Source organism: Castor canadensis, chromosome 2 (genome assembly GCF_047511655.1).
Source record: "Castor canadensis chromosome 2, mCasCan1.hap1v2, whole genome shotgun sequence".
In the NCBI taxonomy this organism is placed as follows: Eukaryota; Metazoa; Chordata; class Mammalia; order Rodentia; family Castoridae; genus Castor; species Castor canadensis.
Window position 1 is genome coordinate 75,909,260 of NC_133387.1, and position 20,094 is coordinate 75,929,353.

A 20,094-nucleotide genomic window follows, 5' to 3' on the forward strand; every position below is an offset into this window, starting at 1 on the left:
ATTATGAGGCATCTGGTTTCTAGTACTTGGCTTTTCCACTTATTAGCTGTGCAGTTAATCTCCTTGATCTTCCATTCCCTGATAATAATAGTCTTTGACCTAGAGAACCATGAGTTTATTTGTGATGGTCAAAAGAGATATATAAGTGAAAAACAATCCTGAGGAGAAGTATGGACAAAGAGAATTTAGTGGTAAGGTCAGAGGCCCTACATGAGTTTAAGTCTACACCTCTCTTTACTAGTTGTGTTACTTCACTACAGACTCAATTCTATCATTTTAAAATGAACATTATAATAGTTCCTGCTTATCAAGGTGCTTGTGAACATCAAATGAGTCCATATACAAAGAGGTCTTAGAATAGGATCTGGCATATAAAAAGTACTCTATAAATACCATCAAGTGTTTTGCAAACTAAATAGACCCATACAAATGTTCAATTCATTCATTGTAATTTATAGATACTAAAGTTTATTGACTTTGCCCAATATTAAGTATAAATCAATAGTGATTTTGCACATCAATGACTGATTTTCCAGCTCATTGTCAACAGGCATTTCACTATCATATTTTGATAACCCAGAAGAGCTAAGCAAATGTGTTTGCAGAAAAGGATGTTATTGAGTAGATTAGGATTGTCCAGTAAGTCAGAAGAACCTTGGAACCAAAGGATATTTCCGGTAGTCATTTTCCTGCCAATTCCTTGTGTGAGGATATTCTAGAGCCAAATTTTAGTAAGCATTGTATTTGCCCACTTCTATCACTATAAGGAAATACTCAAGGGAAGCTAACTTACAAAGAAAAGGTTTATTTAGTTCACAGTTTTGGATACTGAAAATCCAAACAGTATAGTACAGGCTCTGGTGAGGTTACGCCTTTTCTGTGTCAGCTCATGGTGGATTGCAATGACATGAGTTCATGCGGTAGTGAGCAATCACATCTTCAAACAGAGAGCCAGAGGGATTCCATAATCCCTTCTGAGGACACACCCCAATTGACCTAAAGACTTCACAGTGCCCCCAATACTGCCATCATCTGAGCCAAGATTCCAACGTATGAAACTAGGAGGATACACTAGTACCATATCCAAGTCATAGCAAGCATCATACAAATTGATATAATAACATTTTTTAAAGAAGCAAAGGATACTGTAATTTCCCTGACATGCACGCTTGGTATCTTTATGGAAAGACAATTGACTCATAGATGTGTGAACGTGTTTCTGGGCTCTCCATTCTAATTTTTGGTCAATATGTCTGCTTTATGCTATTACTTTGGCATTTTGATGACTATATCTTCATAATATATTTTGAAAGTCACTAGCATGATCCCTTTAGCTGTGTTCTTTTGGATCAAGATTGCTTTGACTATTTAAAGTATTTTGTGGTTCCATATGAATTTTAGGATTGCTTTTTTTGCCTATGAAAAAGACCCTGGAATTTTTATATTGACTGTAGGTCAATTTGAAGAGTGTGAAAATTGTAACAATATTAACTCTTTTAATTCATAAGCAAGGATATTTTTTCATTTATTTGTGTCATCTTTAATTATTTTCATCAAGGTTTTATAGTTTTCTATATGAAGATCTTTCACTTTCTTGGTTAAATTTACTCCTAAATAGGTTGTTTATTTTTATGGTACTGTAAATAGGATTGTTTTTGTTTTCTTTCTTCTATTTTTTTGCAGTCCTGGGGCTTGAACTCGGGATCACAAGCTTGCTAGGCAGGTTCTCTACCACTTGAGCCACTCCACTATCCCTGTTTTGTATTGGCAATTTTCAAGAAAGGTTCTCATGAACTGTTTGCCTGGGCTGGCTTCAAACCATGATCCTCCTGATCTCTGCCTACTAGTAGCTAGGTAGGATTATTTTCTTAATTATTTTTGCACCGATCATTGTTGGTGAGTAGAAATGCTTCTGACTTTTTAAAGTTAATTTTTTAATCATATTATTGTTGTACTGGGGGTACACTGTGACATTTACAAAAGTTCTTACAACATACCATAGTTTAACTCACCTTGTATTCAGTAACTTTATTGATTTTATCAGCTCTTATTTTTTTTGGTGGAATCATTATTATTTTCTAAGTATTTGATCAACATTGTCACAGAAAAGTGAAAATGGACTCTTATGCATCAACCCAAAATGGGTTAGAGACTTAAAAATAAGACCAGAAACCATAAAAATCAACAGAAGAAACCACGGGGCAAGTTGTGTCATGTTGGTCTGGTAGTGATTTTTTGCATAAGATCCCAAACACCCAGGCAACAAAAAGAAAAATAGGGAAAGGAGATTCCATCAAACTGAAAGGGTTTTGCACACATAGGAAATAACAGAGTTAAAAAAACACAGTGAGAAAAATTATTTGCAAAGTATATGCTAGGTAAAGGGATAATATCTAAAATATACAGGCACCCAAGTTATCAAATAACAAGAAAACAAAAAACCCTATTAAAATGAGAAAATGATTTAAATAAACATTTTTTCAAAAGAAGAAATTCAAATGGAAAACAGATTAAAAATGCTCAGCATCTCTAATCATCAGAGATATGTAAATTAAAACCATGATAAGAAATCACCTCACATCTGTTAAATTAACAAGTGTTGGTAAGGATGCAGAGAAGAGGAAACACTTATGCACTGTTGGTGGTAGTATATATCTGTATTCTGTAGCCATTTTGAAAAACAATGTGGACGTTTCTCAAAAATCTAAAAACAGAACTACTATATGTAGCAATTCTACTACAGGTCCTATATCCAAGGTAATTGAAATTTTTGTGCCAAAGATATGTCTGTACTTGCACATGTGTTTCAGCATTATTCACAAAAGCTAAGATGTGGAAACAATCTAAGTGACCACAAATGGATGAGTGGATCTTAAAAATGTGTTGTATATGTAGATGTGAATATATATATAGTGAAATACTATTCAGCTTTAAAAAATAGGGGATTCTGCTATTTGTGACAATATGGATGATTCTAGAGGACATTGTGTTAAGTGAAATAAGCTAGTCCCAGAGGTACCAACACTTATGATCCCACTTACATGTTGGAGCTAAAAAGTTGAATTCATACAAATAGAAAAGTAGATTAGTGGTTGCCAGAGTTATGTGGGAGAGAGGGGTGTTAGTCTGGGGGTGTACAGTTAAATAAAAGACATAATTTCTTTTGTTCTGTTTTGCAGCATATTGTATGTCTTAAAAATATCAGTAAGAGATGGTTTCAAATGTTCTCACCACAAGGAAATGATAAATCTTTGTGGTGACTGATATGCCAATTACCTTGCTTTGATCATTCCACAATGCATGAGACAGCAAAACATAACATTGTACCCTGTAAACATATATACAATTATTTTTAATTAAAAATTTAATAATCAAGACATTCAAGTAGATTTAACTTAGCATGCAAAAATGGAAATTGATCTTTTAAAATTGCTTTTAAACATTTCTAATGAAACCTGCATATATTTGAATTGAGATACATTATTTATATGTCACCCTCCTAGTTGAGATTAGATTAAAAATGTAGCCAGCCACTTTCTCACACTGCTGTATACCTCAAGGTGAGTTTATAGGCCAAAAAAAATACTACTATTGGAAAAGACTATTTGCTCGTGTGTGTCTGGTGGAAAGAAATATTTTCATGTCCGGCCTTCCAGAGGAGAAAAAGTCATTTTCGTAAACACCTCCTATAAGTTTACTAGAAGGAAATAGGAACAGTTGAGACTTGTAAAACAAATTACAGTATCACATTCATTCAATTTCATAAAACTTACCCAGGAAGTATATATCTGGATGACAGATTGTCTCAATGCTGTGGATAAGTTATAGTCTTCAGAACTGTGGTGTGTTTGGTGTCCAGCCCACATAATATTAACTTCTGCAAAACACGTAATTTGAAATGAGCCATGAGAATAAGAACAAAGCAACTTCCATTTTCAGTTTATACATTGTGCTCTGTTGAGTGAGGATGAAAAGTCTGGAACATCTTGAAAAAACTAGCAATATAATTGTAATTAAAATAAGATGCCTCGAGTAATTTTTGGAACCAGACAGTATACAAATTATAAATAAATAAAAATTGTGGCACAGCCCATAAATATGTATAGTATACATGACATAATTAAATGCTACCAGTGAAATGACATGACTTTTAAAATTTACACTTTGCTAACATTTACAATATGACAGATCATAAAAGCTAACTGGTAATGTAACAATGCAGTCATTTGATGGTGATGATTTTTCACTATGTGATAACATATTTCTAATTAAAGAAAAATTCTCTGATGGGGGAAATTGCTACATAAATTTTGGAATGAACTATTACATAATATTTTTTCCTGATGGTTGGAATAAGAAGAAAAATATGGTCATATTTGGTCCTGGAACTTAAGACTTTATTTTTATTTTATAGAAATATATTAATGAATCATTAGTATGATTCTTTTCATACCTTACTATGATACTATATTATTTCTTAAGTTGCCTATATAGTTGCTATTTGTCCTCATAATAAAGAAAGAAAAGGATGTTTTTTATTTTCATTAAGAATTTCTCAGATTGCCCTTATTATGCTTTGTGATTCATACACACACAAACAATAATAAAAACTATGACTCTAGAATAACTCTCTAGGTCAATAGAACCAGAGAAAGCAAGTAACTGTATTCTACCCATGTTCTCTTTTGTTGATATATTTCATCACCTAACAAAATCACAGATGAAAATGCCATATTACATTCTACTCAGTTAAAAACATTTATATATTCTTAGTTACACTAACTTATATTTAGTCTTTTGCTACAAATCCAGAAAGATAAAGTTAATCATGTGAGATGATCATTGTGTCCTGGCTTGTATAGACTAGCAATCAAAGTTTTTAGGCTGGATGCATGGGAATTGAATAATGAACCTAAGAATGAAAATTGGTCCTTGCAGTGTTATTTTTCTTGCAGGTTATCAGTCTTTGCAGTGGCCATAGACTAAAAGTGAAAGCACCTGGCATATGGCAGAATTATTTGTTAGATGTAAGTATTTTGTATGATATAGCTAATATGTATATATATATAGATATACAAGTAGACTTATTGGTGATACTTTATTAAATGAAAACTTCCCTGAACAATCTATGTAGGGAGTTACTAAACAAAATTTGCAAAGCAGATGTGTCATAGCAAAAAGGTGATAGCTCATAGATATAAAAAGAATGATATTTTGATCAAGATTCTGAATAGACAATTGTATCAGACATCACTGCTAATAAAGTCTTATATTTTCAAGAGACAAAAGTATTTTCATTGCCCAATATCTGAAAGGTAATTTATCTGATAGGTAACTGATCTTGACTGGTTAATGCTTTAATCATTTTAATCATGTCTAATAATGACACTATATTTGCAGCCAGTGATTAAGGAAATTGGTTTTATACTAATGAAGATTATTTCATTACAATGACTTCTAAAACTACTCAAGAATAGTCTTTGAAATCTTTTATTAGAACCGTAATCTCTGCCTTACATATTAGTATACATAACTATATGTAAGAGTATACATAAGATATGGGACTTTATATCTTCAGATGTTGTGTAGAAGTCATTTAAGAGGTAATAAAATTTGATGAACCTCCTAAGTATGTAAGCTATTTACAGATTGAGCCCTTGAAATAATCTAAACACCATTTTCTCTTTATAACAAACTCATTATTCATCATTTCAGAACCTATTACTTATAAGCCTTTATTACAAATCAACATATTTTCTGTTTCTTGGACCTTTCAGAATTTGATTTTTAGAATTCATCTAAAACTGAATTCACAAAAGGATGAGCTAATCAGATGAGGTTAAATTAGCCTAATACATTGGAGTTACTTCCTTATAACCTCCACAGAAGCTAATAGTGGAACAAAGGATCCACAAAGGTGGAGGTTAAAGACCTGTCTCTTTAGTTGTTTTAAAAGCATTTACTTCCTATCACAAACTGTGTGTAACACAAGCCCTCATTCAATGAAGTACAGCTGTATAAACAGGGTACAGAAACAGGATCCTACTGCCTTACCTCTGTCACTTTCAGAAACAGGAAAAACAAGCTAGAATTTTTTTTCACAAGCTGGAAAACTAGAATTTTTTTTTCACAGTCTATATTCAGCTTATTGGAAGTAAATTATTTTCAAAAGTTGCTATAGAAATGCACTTTACAGAAAATTATTCCAATAGTTCTCTTGTGAATGAAATGAGAAAAGGCAAAATTATGACATTTATATGTTCAGCTTCCCTAATACTTGAGTGAATAAATTGTCTATTCAAAGCAATGAAAACAAATATTGAGGAAAAAAAGTATTATTCAGAGTAAGCTTCTTTTTATAAAAAGCTTAATATAATAACATAATCTGTTCAATCATAATATTTTGGGTTTTCATTAAGCAAATTATAGGCTATGTATGCCTATGACATGTTATTTCAGCTTTTCTGTAACACAATTGGAAACAATTGTGCTGCTTTCTAGTACCAAAGTATAGATTTGAATAAATATATTTTATTAATACTTACTCAATTATTCTGCTCATTTGGACAAAATTTAATGCAATGTTGAGTGTGTTATATTCTTGAGAATAAAAGTATAAGTTATAGTAAAATCTATCTTTTAAAATATTCAGTTCTAAAATTTTTTAACAAACAAATGTATGTAGGTATACAATCACTGCGACAGAGATCAGCTTCATCACCCCCAAAAGGTTCTCACCCTCCTTTGGGGTTGAAGTGGGAAAACTCTAAGATGGCCCATGACTCAGATAATAACATGAACTTTGACCTGATTATGTAATGGGATGAAACTTTGAGGACCTACGGAAAACTGAATGTCTTTTGAGTGTGGGACAAACCCATCTTTGAGGTTCAGAGAGCTGAGTGGGGGGTGGTTCCCAAAGATTCCTGACCACTGATGTTCATGGCTTTTATAATCCTTCTCCTCCATTGGGTGTGAGCTGGATTTAGCAATTACTTTCTAGGGAATAGAATTGTGGGAATCTGATAGGTTGTTATTCTTGATATTAGGTAACACAAAAACAGTAGCTTGGCCTCAGTTATTGCCTCCCATACTCTCCAGTGCTTGGTCTGAGGAAAGCCAGTTACTATGATGTGATCTGATCTTTGGAGAAGTACATATGGCAGGGAATTGAGAGAAGTGTCTGACTAACCAACCAGCAAGGTACTAAGTTGCCCAGTCCAAATGCCAGGAGGAAATGAGTCCTACCAAGTGAGTTTGCAAGCAAACCCTCTCCAGTTGAGCTCTCAGATTGCACTGCAGCCTGCAAACAGCTGAATTGCTTTACCTCAACCTTATGAAAGACCAAGAGCTAGAGGCATTCATCTCAGCCTTGGCCTGATTTCTGACGTACAGATATGATGAGATTATAAATGCTTTTTATTTTAAGCTACTAATTTGTTATAAATCAATAGATAATCAATATAGTTATCAACTTCCTGTCATTCTCAGTTCACAGAATCCACTGATATGTTTTCTTTCCTTAAAAGTGCTGTCTTTTGAGAATGTCATACAAATGGAATCATACAGTATTTAACCCTTTGACTGTGGCTTTTAAAGTTGAGCATATGGTGTTAGAGATTCCTCCATTTTGCTGTGTTTATTAGTAGTTTGTGCTGTCACGTTTCTGAATAATATTCAGTATCAGAGGTTTATTCTCTTTTTCCTTATTTTTCATTCTAACAGCATTTGCTTCCATTTTGAAAATTACAAATAAAGCTTCTATGAACATAATCACAGGGGTTTTCTGTGATTAGAAATCTCCATTTCACTTGGTTGAAAACCCAGGAGTGGGATTGCTGAGCTGTGTAGTGTGCTTATTTTTAGCTTCTTAACAAACTGTCAAAGTGTTTTCCAGTATGCTTCTGCAATTTTGCATTAGCATCAGCAGTGTGTGAGCATAGAGTACAAGTTGTTTTACACCTAAGGGAGCACTTGAGATCACTCATTTTATTTTTATTTATTTGACAGTTATTGTAATATGTTGTGTTATCACACTGAAATGTTAAATTGCACTGCTCTAATGGCTAATGATCCACGTGTTATTTGCCTTCTATATATCTTCTTTCTGAAGTATCTACTTAAAATTTGAGCCCATATTTTAATTGGGTTGTTTCCTCCATGATATCTTTATGTCTTCTGCATACAAGTTCTTTATTAGATGTTATTTACATATTTTCCTCCCATTGTATAGCTCAAGTTTCCACTTTTTACATTATCTTATGAAAAAGTAAAGTTTTTAGTTTTTATGAAATCTAATTTATGAACTTGAGAGTTTTATTAATTTTTTGAACATATAACTAAGAACAAAGGTTTTTTTGGAGAAATGCCTTAGAGTAATGTGAAATCCACGGGTCCAGAAGCTAGCCTTCTATGCATACTATGCATCTAAACTATATCAGTGTATATTTATTGTCTCATGACTTGTCACCTATGGAATGGATACAAGTGGTGTTTTAGGATAATAAGAGACATAAGAATAGGTCTACATAGAATTTTCAGTTGTATATACCAGCAATTTAGTTCACAATAGTGAACAGGACAGAATATCCTGGGGCATCCTTAGATTGAAATTTTGCTTTGGTTGATAATCTGGGAACCCCCCAGTTATTTGGGGAAAAGTGTTACCAGTATTGTGTAAAATGTTAGTGATGCTTGACACCATTAAATGCATATTGGCAATACTTTATGTAGCCCACAGTCCATTGTACAGTGACAGTGGAATGTAGGAGCTGGATCTTTGTTCTTAGTTTTATTTTTCTATAATAGAATACCTGAGACTGGTTAGTTAATAAAGACCAGAAATTTATTTCTCAGTTCTGGAGGCTGAGAAGTCCAAGATTAAGACACCAGCAGGTTGAAGCCCATTCTTTCTGAATCCAAGATTATGGCACCTTGAATGATGGATTCTCATAAAGGATAGATTCAAGTGTGCTCATATGGCAGAATAGCAGAAGCGGGAAAGGGTAAACTTAATTCCATAGCCATTTTAATCCATTGATGAAGGTGAAGCTATAATGAGATACAATAGGACCCACTTCCCAACACTGCCCTGGTGATCAAGTCCTCAATACCTGAAGTTTGGAAAAGAAAAACATTCAAACTATAGCAAGCTGCAAGTTTTTAAAAATCACTTAGTACAAAGGTTTAATTATATAAATACAAAAAATTAAATTGAAAGGGAAAAGACAAAGAAGTTCATAAAAGAGGAGAAAGCATTCTTCTCACTTTCAGCATTGATTTATATGATGCATTTATCCAGTCTTGGACTTTTGTTTCTGCTTTAGATATGGTGATGACTGGGTCCAAGAATTCACTGAACCCAAGATGGAACATCTTTGGAAATTTCCAGTGAGTGAAGGCCGTTAAGAATATGCCCAAAATGCACTATCAAATGATAATGTTAAACCTCTTTAATTGAATCAACTACCTATTTCTACTTGGATCACAGCAATAGTAAAATAGTGCAACTTTCCCAATTTTCTATTCTTGTGTGAAATAGCAATGTTATCACTTCTATTGATAAGTTGTTATCACAACTTCGTTTTCTCTCTACTGCACCAAATTGAATTATGATAATACAGTTCATGATATTACTAATTTTTCACTCACTAGAGTCTGACATTTTTGTAGTTTCTTTTTCTGACCTGTCCTTGCCCGCTTAATAATAAAGCACGAATTGCTATGTATTTCTAAAAGTATCCAATCAATTAGAATAAAACTGAGATGTTGGTTGGACTTCAGCATTTGTTTAATACATTTTCTGTATTTGCAAATATTCAGCATCATGGAAACCAATTATCTGAAGAAGTGACCATGTTTTTACTTTTGATCCCAATGACTGGCCATATGTAGACATTCAGTCATCTCTCTAGAGGAGATAACAAATGATGGCACTAAAATTGTCAGAAACAGTAAACTGTCCTCCTATCTACTTCTGTGGTCACTACCTTCATTCAGCTTTTTTTTTTTTATTTATGTTCAGTGGAAACTTTTAAGTTCTAGAATTCAGAATTTTAAAAAGACCTTTCCAATTTTGTGATTATATTCTTTCAACATTTAAACAAAACACAATGACAAATAGCTTTTTAGTAGAAAATATTACAAGAACTTATCTCTTAAATCAATTCTCTTGATTCAATCAATCAAAAGGAAGAAATAATGTAGTGCTTATTATTGCATTATTTGAACAAAATTCCAATAAATCTAAATTATAATGATAATACTATTATTATCACCTACATTTGCATTACAGATGAAAAATCTGATTTAGAAGTTTCAGGCTTTTGACATATCCTTATCTTTGTCTACTTTATTTTATTTTATATGCATTTGGGAAGATCTAAGAATAAAGGTATTTAATAAGGTTATATTTCATTTTTAAATTTTTTTCAGAGTTTCATTTGGCTGTAATTTATCTCTGCTATACACAAATTTTTGCTAGGAATTCTGATCACACACACACACACACACGCACACACATATACACACATACTCAAAATCGGCCTTGAGAAGCCTATCACTAAATAAAAGGAAAAGAAATATAAATATACAATTCTGATACAGGATAGAAAGTTTTAAATCCTGTTAAATATAATTCTCTATAAATTTCATGTCTTCTATCATTTCGTAGTCATTGCTTTTATAAAAACGTTTTAAAGATTAATGGGCTTCTATGGCAGGTGAGAATACATTAGTTTCTCTAAGCCTGAGAGATTAAGTGTCCACTTCTCTGCCTGTCTTCCTACATTATCCATCCTCAAAATGTCCTAGAAGTGAGATTTGACAATATCTGATGCATTTTAATTTGGGTCATTGCCTACTACTTTTCCCGCCAACTAGAATTTCCTTAAAAGCCTTTCCCTACCTTTATTTATTCAAAGATGAGATTGATTATTAACAATAAAATAACAGTAGTGATTTTAAACTCAGAAGAGTGTTTAACATGTATGTAAGATAGTTTAAACATTTTAAATATATTAACTCAGATGTTTTCCAGAAATATCCATTTTATCAATGAGGAAATGGAGACACAGAGTAAATAAATTTCCTAAGGTAATAAATGATTATTATTCTTACCACACACATTAATAATTTTTTGTCATAAGTTGCAGAGAATGTACCTTCTAGATCCATTGTGCCTAGGTGCGTAAAGGATTGTTTCTTTATGAGGCAGTGTGAGTAGGAATAATGAGGCCTTAGGTTAAGGTAACACAGGGGAGTGATCCCCCATGGTCTGCATGTTCTCCTGCTGCAGTATTCAGTGGAGGACTCTTAAGGCCCTAGAGGGATTTCAGGACATGAAAGGTGGCATTCATCAGTGCCCCCACTGACCACAAAACCAAGATGTGTTTGATATTTAAGTTTTTATTGTGTTATATTACTGTCTTACCCTACATCAGGATAAAAAAGAAAATGAGGGGGAGATCCTTATGTCCCTCTCAAAGACAGACAAGGAAGAGGAGAGAGAGAAAAAAAGAGAAAGGTGTGTGTGTGAAAGAGAAACAGAAATAGAGACAAAGAGAAAGAAAAACAGAGAAACAGAGAGAAATGGAATGCTCCTTCTTGGCTTCCCAAGTGAAAAAGCTAAAAAAATTCTCTTAGATTATAATCAAACATGGTAATTATATCCTACACCACAGTGTTTGTTTCATGATGAGCTGTAAGTAACACACTTAGCTTAGATCTAAGAATTTAAATTTACAAGTATGAATTTCTTTAAGAAAAAGATGTTTCAACTTTCTAAAAGTCAGTTTACACCAAGGTTTGCTTGTCTCATTGTCTTGTCTTTGTTTTGTGATGCTGGGGATCTGACCCAGAGCCTTGCCTATGGTAGGCAAGCAATCTACCACTGAGTCATATTAAATCTCTACAACCAAGATTTTTAAATCCCATTAATTCATCAGAAGAAATTGCTGACATACATGTTTTAGAAACTAGAAAAAGGGAATAACAAAGATATATCCATGAAGAGAAAAAAAAGATAAGTTACATTTCCTCAAAAAATCTAATAAGAGAATAGCCACAATACAATTTGCATAATTACACACGTACTTTGTGTGTATTTTTGCGTATTTTTAAAGATAGGAAAAAACCACATTGTTTCATAATTCTGTTTAGGTACTATAAATATACAGTGTACTGCTAATGGTTTCACCTGAGCACAGAACAGAAAGGAATGGTGCGTTGCTTATGTATGAGAGCAGAGAGAGCTTACCTTACACCACCACGTGAAACGGGCTGAGCTTTATTGAAGGCAGTCAACCTATAAATTCTCTGCACTACTTTCATACCAGGAGATTCACTGGTTGTCTACTAGCCTGAGAAGAAAACCTTGCAGGTTTTTACTTTATTGTCTGCACTATTGAAAGATTATAATCATGGTTGACAAAAGATATTGTGGTGAATAAAGCAATCTGATTTCATTGGATAGCCTTCCTTCCCTTCCCTCCATCATTCTCCATTTATCCTCCACTTCTAGTCATTTTGTGTTAACAGTAGTCAGGACCAAGTAATCACTTTGACTTCTCTTCAGTGAAAACTTACTCTGCCTTATCCCTAAACGGGGAGTCCCCTAGAAGATCCCCTGTTAGGGGATTTCCATTTTTGAGAATGTCTATGAAAGGCTCCACTTCTCTCAATAAAAAGTGTGCTGTACAAAAGATATGAATACTGAAGTTTCTAGAAAAGTAACAGGTAGTAAAGAGATATTTTGGGTTAACAGAGACTACCATAGCTCTCAACCATGAGAAAAACCAGCTCTCTATGTAGAAAACAATTCTCAGCAAAAGTCAGCATGATTAGATAAAAGCAATTTGAAATTTAAGTTATATCAGCATTACATTTTTAAATAATGATGAATTTAACAATTGCTATGTCTCATGAAGATCATTTATCCACTTAATAAAACAAATCCTAATGCACTTGGTTCCTGGTTGCCAGCAGTTAACATTAGTGTCATGACTTGTATTTCAGGGTGGTTCAGGATTTTATCACACTTACAATATAATCAGATTCGAAGGAATCCATGTGCTTTACACAGGTTGAAAGCAAGAAATCTTCCAGAATATTTAATGGCATATATTTGGCACTCACAATAACCTGACTCAATCGGGGGCAGAATCGTGGGAGAAGAATCTGTCTTTATATCAACAGAGTGAGCAAGGATTGGCAAGCACTCCCACGACACCCCTGTGCAGCATGCTCGCCTGTGGTGAGACACAATGAACTTCTGCTGTATTATGTTTGGAACAATGAGTTACATAATTTGTCTCCTCAAGTCTCAGAATCTAAGAACAAACAACCTACAACTTTTGAAAGGAGAACAGCAGGAGGAAGTGACCAGGAAAGCAAAACAACCAGGGATTGTCAGGGAAAGACAGAAAAGTAGAAAAACATCTGAAATATCATGGTAGAAAGTGACTGCTGTCTCCGCACTCACTCCCTAATGAGCCTCCTGAGTGATGTACATTACCCTTGGCAGCAAAAGCAAAAATGTACCAGGATCTCTTTGCCACTCATAAGGACTTTCTATTGGTCTTAACCTTTACCTTTGTGCTTTGAAACTAATTCTTAGTACTCTAGAGAAAATGAGTCTGCTTTGATGTTAGAAACTTTCAATATTACTGAATTTGCAAAGAATAAGGTTGTGACCAGTGTAAGTGCCAGGTTGAAGTAGAAATAAATGCTATAATTCAAGTAGGTCAGTCTACCTTCATGGTACTCTTAAATCTGAATGTATGGCTGACTCAAAAGGGAAGACACCAATCACTATCAGAGGTATGATGTGATTGCCTTTGACCTTTGAAAGACAGAAGTATTTTGGGGGGGGGAACAACTCTCCGATTATTTTAATAAGAGTAAATTCATAAATTATCCCATCTATCTACCATGACCCGACTACTACATGATATTCACATCCAAGTAGTTTTTATTAACTGAGTCCATTGTCATCTACTCACACATTCTTTTTGTGTCTGATCTTGCAATGTGATTGCTACTCCTTTCATCACTATTTCTTCGTAACTCCTATCAAGACCACATTACCTGCTTCTATCAGCTCATGGTGCCATCAGTGTCCTCCCTTTCCTATCCCACACACCTTTCCCAACTGAGGTTTCATTGTCAGTATACTCAGAAAGTAGTCACTTACACTTAAACTGTGCCTGTGTTAAGATGCGCTGTCCTTATATTGCTCAAGATCTAGTTCTAAAGTCAACAAACTGCCACTATAGGACAAATCTAGCCCAATCCCTGATTTTTACTGCCAGAAACTTAATGAGGGTACATGTAACTGGAGCAAGCTTTCTCACTCCTGCTACTACTGAACCTAACTGGCTAACTGGGGACAACAGGAGATGCAGAAAGGGCAAATGATAAACAAACATTCATAAAGTTGGGGCCAGGTGTGCTGGACACTCAGATGGAGACACACAACAGCCTTGCTGCTTCTTATCTCTATTAATCTCTTCTTTTACTTTGCTTCTTTTCTCTATTATTCTCTTCTTTATTCTTTAAGGCTTTATTCCTTTACAATTCTTTAAAACCATGCTTCTAAAGTCTTCTTTTCTGTTCTTTAAAGTCTCTTGTCTTAGACTTAGTCTGTCCCATGTTTTCTTTAATTTCTCTTAAAGTCTCGGTGCTCAGACTTGCAAACAACAGCAGCCATGTCTTAGAAACTGCATTAGCATAACTCTTAAAGTCTCAATCCTTAGACTTGCACTGTCCTAAGTTCTCTTTAGTTTTTCTTTAGCTTAGCTTTTCTAAAGCCTATGTATAAAGTTCTCAGTGCAGAAAGCTGCCGAGGTGGAGAGACACAGCTGCCAGCAGCAGCAGCAGCAGCAGCAGCAGCAGCAGCAGCGACAACAGCAGCCAACCAAAATTCCCCATCCAAAAGTCTTTCGTTCTCCTTTAGCCAATCTTTATATCCAGTGGTAAACAAGGAGGTGGAGCAACAGTTCTCAGGGAGGGACATGACATTGTAGCAAGAGAAACCTGTGATTCTACTTCTCTGAATGTAAACAACTTAGGAAAAGCAGCTGTGCTGCATCTGCACTCTTCTGCAGCTGGGGCCGTGACAAACTCAGCCTGCCATGATTATTGGACATAGCTGTGCTTATGTCAAATTCTCATAGGCTTCTCATAATCTTCTCCCCATATATACATATGTGTGTGTGTGTGTATACTTTTTTTGGTGGTACTAGGGTTTGAATTGAACTCAGGGTCTCACACTTGCTATGTAGGTGCTCCATTGCTTGAGCCACTCCACCAGCCCTTCTCCTTTGTGTTAGGTACTTTTAGATAGGATCTCAGGAACTATTTGCTTGGGGCTGGCTTCAAACCAGGATCCTCCTGATCTTTGCCTCCTGAGTAGATAGGATTATAGACATGAGTTACTGGTGCCCAGTAGGTTTTTACATTTTTAAGTGATTGAAGTAAAGTAAGAAGAGCAATACATTGTGACACATGAATATGATATGAAACATATGTCTTCCTCTTTCCCACAGGCCCTCTACACTCTGGACTTTCTGAACACCATCAGTACTGTCACAGTTCCCTAATCATTGTGCCACCTGTCAACATTTTTTCCACCTTTTTAGAACCATTGCATTTATCATTTTCTTCAGGGAACTAGTTTTCCCCAGCTAGAATTATTATCTTATTCTTATTATCCTGAGGCAAGAGAGCATCTAGTATCATAAATACTCTGCTATTTTATATCTTCGATTATAAATTTTCTGTTTTTGTGGTACTGGGATTTGAAACTCATGGCCTCATGCTTATTAGGCAGGCACTCTACCACTGGAACCACTCTGCCAGGCTTTCTTGTGTTGGATAAATGATCTCTTTCCCTCATTTTCTAATTTGCGTTTATCTTAACCATCTGAAAAGGACAGATTATTTACTTCCTTTTCTCCCATTCATTCTGAAACTCATTATTAATGTCATTTGAATCTCTCCAAAATCATTATTGGTCTCCTCTTTGCCAAAACCTAAGTTCTCTTTTAAGGTATCATGCTACTTGAACTTTCTGAGACATTTGACCACTAACTGTATTTTGGATTCCGTGCTTTTGGTTCTGATAAATCCCATGCTCCTGGTTATCTGCTTTATCTGTGTGAGTCTCCTAACTTCTTCCCTTGCTCTTACCCTCCTTAAAGGGTGGGTTGTTTTCTCTCACTAAATCCTCTCTGTCTTCTTTTTCTTGGTTGTATTATCACACTTGGAGACTTCAATAAGCACTCACACAAAAGTTGATGGCTCCCATACCTGTATCTAAAGCTCCCTGGGGACTTCCACACCTGAATCCTGTTTGTGAATTCTATACTTATTTTTCCCTGATCTAACTCACTGTCTTGCTGATTGTTCCCCATCTTCCTTTCTTCCTTTTTTTTTTTTTTTTTTTTTTTTCATTTTTCTTTTATTATTCATATGTGCATACAAGGCTTGGTTCATTTCTCCCCCCTGCCCCCACCCCCTCCCTTACCACCCACTCCGCCCCCTCCCGCTCCCCCCCTCAATACCCAGCAGAAACTATTTTGCCCTTATCTCTAATTTTGTTGTAGAGAGAGTATAAGCAATAATAGGAAGGAACAAGGGGTTTTGCTGGTTGAGATAAGGATAGCTATACAGGGCATTGACTCACATTGATTTCCTGTGTGTGGGTGTTACCTTCTAGGTAACATCACCACCATCTTGCTAACAAGGGTCAGGGAGCTAGGAGCCAGGCATGATTTTTTTCATGTTTTTTTTTTTTTTTTTTTGAATTTCTGACCCCTCTCTTGGCATCTCTGCAGTACTTAATAGTCAGGAGAGTTCAATATTTTTGAATGAATAAAATTAACAATGACTTCACGTTAGTTTTTGATACTGTCTTCTAGCACCCTGCAGTGAATATGCCTTAACAATTTGTGTGTATTAGTAATAAGAACAATTCCACACTTAATGAAAATATCAAGAAAAATATGGAATGGAAAAGGTAACATGAAAAGCTATTATTTCTGCAGTTCGATTATAAATTATAAGATAGTCTATTATCAAATAATTTATACTTTTGAGAAATTGTATGGAAAATTTTATGAAGAAATTCAAAAAACTATATTTGACCCATTAGTATCTTAAAGATACAAGATAGTTCTCATACTAAGAGATGTTTACTTCTAATTTCAGCAAACTATATGCATCATTAACATATGATATATTGCTGTCTCTTTGGTCTTAAGGTCAGAATATCCAACTTGGAGCCCATTTACCTAGACGCTGCTATTAGATTTTTTGACCACTTGTAGAATGTCACTAGTAAAGTAACTTCACTGGTTTATAATTAACATTATCCCACAATAAGGTCAACTTCACTTAAAGATGCATGTAATATTGTTTTTGATAGATATTTGAGATTAGGAGGATGTGAATGTCAACATCACTGTATCAATTGTATTTTCCTTTATCATGCCTTAAACATCGAAAAACAAATAAAGGCTGGCATGATGGCTCACACCTATAATTCCAGCTACTTGGGAGGTGAAGATATGGAGCTTAGACATTTAATGCCAGCTTGAAGGGTAGAAGTTAGCAAGAGTCCATCTCAACAAATGAGTTGGGTTTAGTGAATCTTACCTGTAATTCCAGCTATATGGTAGGCTGTAGGTAGGAAGATCATGGTCTAAGGCTGACCCTGGACAATAATGTGAAAACTCAATTAAATAAAATAAATTAAAAAATGAATAAAGTAAAAAAGGACTGGGAGCATGCCTCAAGAGGTAGCATGTGTTTCTAGAAAGCATTGAGGCTCTGAGTTCAAAGCCCAGCAACCACCACCACCAAAAAAACCCAAAAAAGTTCAAAGACTATGGCTACACAAAACTCCCCTGAACAGGCTAAAATATTTAAACGGAGAATGAAATGTACAGAACACATAAGAATGGCCACATGCTCTGTAACATTATAATCCCTACTTGAAGTTAAAATCTACAGGAATGTGCCAGGTGTGGTGGTATACATTTTTTATCTGAGCATTCAGGAAGTATAGACAAGAGGATAATGAATTCAAAGCCAGCCTGAAATACACAGTGAGACTCCGTCTCAAAAACAAATAAAAATGAATAAAAATATAAAACATAAAAAGTCCATCATGGTCTCTGGAAATCCCCTCCTCTCCCCTCCAGCTTTTACTACTCCAAAGAGATATGGCCCTACTGTGAACTTAATTTAATCCTACCCTGTAAAACACTCACACTCATTATTGGAAAAGTACACTTTCCTAGAGGTAGCATTTTGTATTTACACATAATTTCAAAAGTGAGTTGTTGAAATGTTTAATAAATTCATTAGTGTCAGAAACTGTTATTTTAAAGATTATATGGCATATGATGGAAATCTAATACAAGTGAATACACCACCGCCTGCTTGATCGCTGAGCCATGCAGTACAATGTGAAGATAAACAGCAACAAATCTCTTAGTAGGTAACAAGACAAAGTAGCATAGGTCAAAACAATGATTTAAATATATTTCTCCTAATAATTCACTCTTTCCCTGTGATCAACTTGTACGAAACACTGTCAAATGATGAAAAACATCTAAAAATATTCTAAAAGTTCTACTGGTGTTACAGAGTGGCATAGTGATTTCTTCTAATGATTTCACATTTGATGCAGCACACCATGTGAAATAGATTAACTGTGACTAAATTAGCATTTTTCTGTAAGGCCAGCTGATATGCACATGCAAAATATGAAATGCATACATACTTTGAGATGCAATTAAAAGACTTTCAAATACTATGCCATAAATCATTTAAACCCCATAAATATCTACCTTAAAAAAGAGATTGCTTTTTAGTTGTTTCTTTAAATGACCAACATAACAATTTAAGTAATTTCAGTTCAGATTCATCCTTGAGGACAACATTTTTGTAGAAATCTTTTTTTTTTTTTTTTTGGTTGGATAATGTATGGTTTGTTCCTTTTAGAGGGTTCTTATTTTCACGTGTTCTGGGCTGTCTTTAGGAAAGATTGATGCCTGGTGTCACTGCTAGGAAGTGCAAACTGTTCAGCCTCCCTGCAATCTCTGTCCTCACCCTCCTTCTCCACAGGATACCACATACTTTGGCAGCCAATATTAGGGAGGGAAGTTCTTTAATGGCAATAAGTGACACCAATGAAACCTTTCCCACAATGCTCAAAACACTCAGTGGCGAGACTGAAGGGAGTAAATGAACATGTTAGCTGAAAGGTACTATTGCTGTTATCTAGCCAATGCTAAAATATATTCAAAATTTGAAATTTCCTCTATCATTAAACTTTTCACCAGACTATGGTCCTCATGGTAGCCTGGGAGGATCTGGATCTGTTTAACAACACCCTGACCCTCTTCTTCCAGACATAAGAGCTTAGTGATCAATTGCATTAATAATAGCAATTGTCAGTGCACATTTTAGAAGTAATTTCCACAGTATAACATGTTCCAGCTATACCTCCACCCCTATGGAGAGTAGAGCAATAGGAGGGAGCCCTTTGCAAGGTAAGTAAAATGAAAGGAATTTATACAAGTTGACATGAAGCAGGTGTTTAAGAACCATTTCCCAAAGTGGGAAAAAAAAAGTGCTATTGTGGAAGGTAGACATTCAGAAGTTCTATGATCATTGCAGTCATTTGCAGTCTGCCATGTTCTCATTTCTATGAGTAAGTTAAGCTGCTTTGTCTTTCATTAACAACAGTGTAGCAATATGCACAATATTAAACAGGAATAGAATGTGGGGTTTTCTTTCTTTCTTTCTTTTAATATCAATGCTTGATTTTATTAGCCTGTTTGATTTTATTAGCACATGACCTAATTCTTTGAACTAATGACATAGATTGCTGTGATTTAAATGTGTGTATATCATGAAATTCACATGTTAAATGGTAACATTTGAAGTGATGGAAATAGGAGATGGGTCATTTTGGAGTTGGAGTCTGTGGACAGTGACTTGGGAGATAATTAGATGATTAGGGAATGGTATTCATGCCCTTACAATAGAGGCTCCACAGCGATCCTTCATACTTTCGTCTACATG

The 20,094-nt window shown here is 34.8% G+C and overlaps 1 protein-coding gene across 7 annotated transcripts in view; it reads right to left on the bottom strand.

The window, feature by feature from the left end:
- Positions 1-20,094, bottom strand: part of Agmo (alkylglycerol monooxygenase) — a 345,305-nt gene that overhangs the window by 230,771 nt on the left and 94,440 nt on the right. For all 7 annotated transcript variants that reach the window (XR_012445222.1, XM_074065070.1, XM_074065069.1 and 4 more), the window contains exon 4: positions 3,774-3,877. Coding sequence is in view for 6 of the 7 variants with exons in the window: in XM_074065070.1 (XP_073921171.1) it covers positions 3,774-3,877 (104 nt within the window). In the remaining variant the exon portion in view is untranslated. The remainder of the gene's footprint in view (positions 1-3,773; positions 3,878-20,094) is intronic.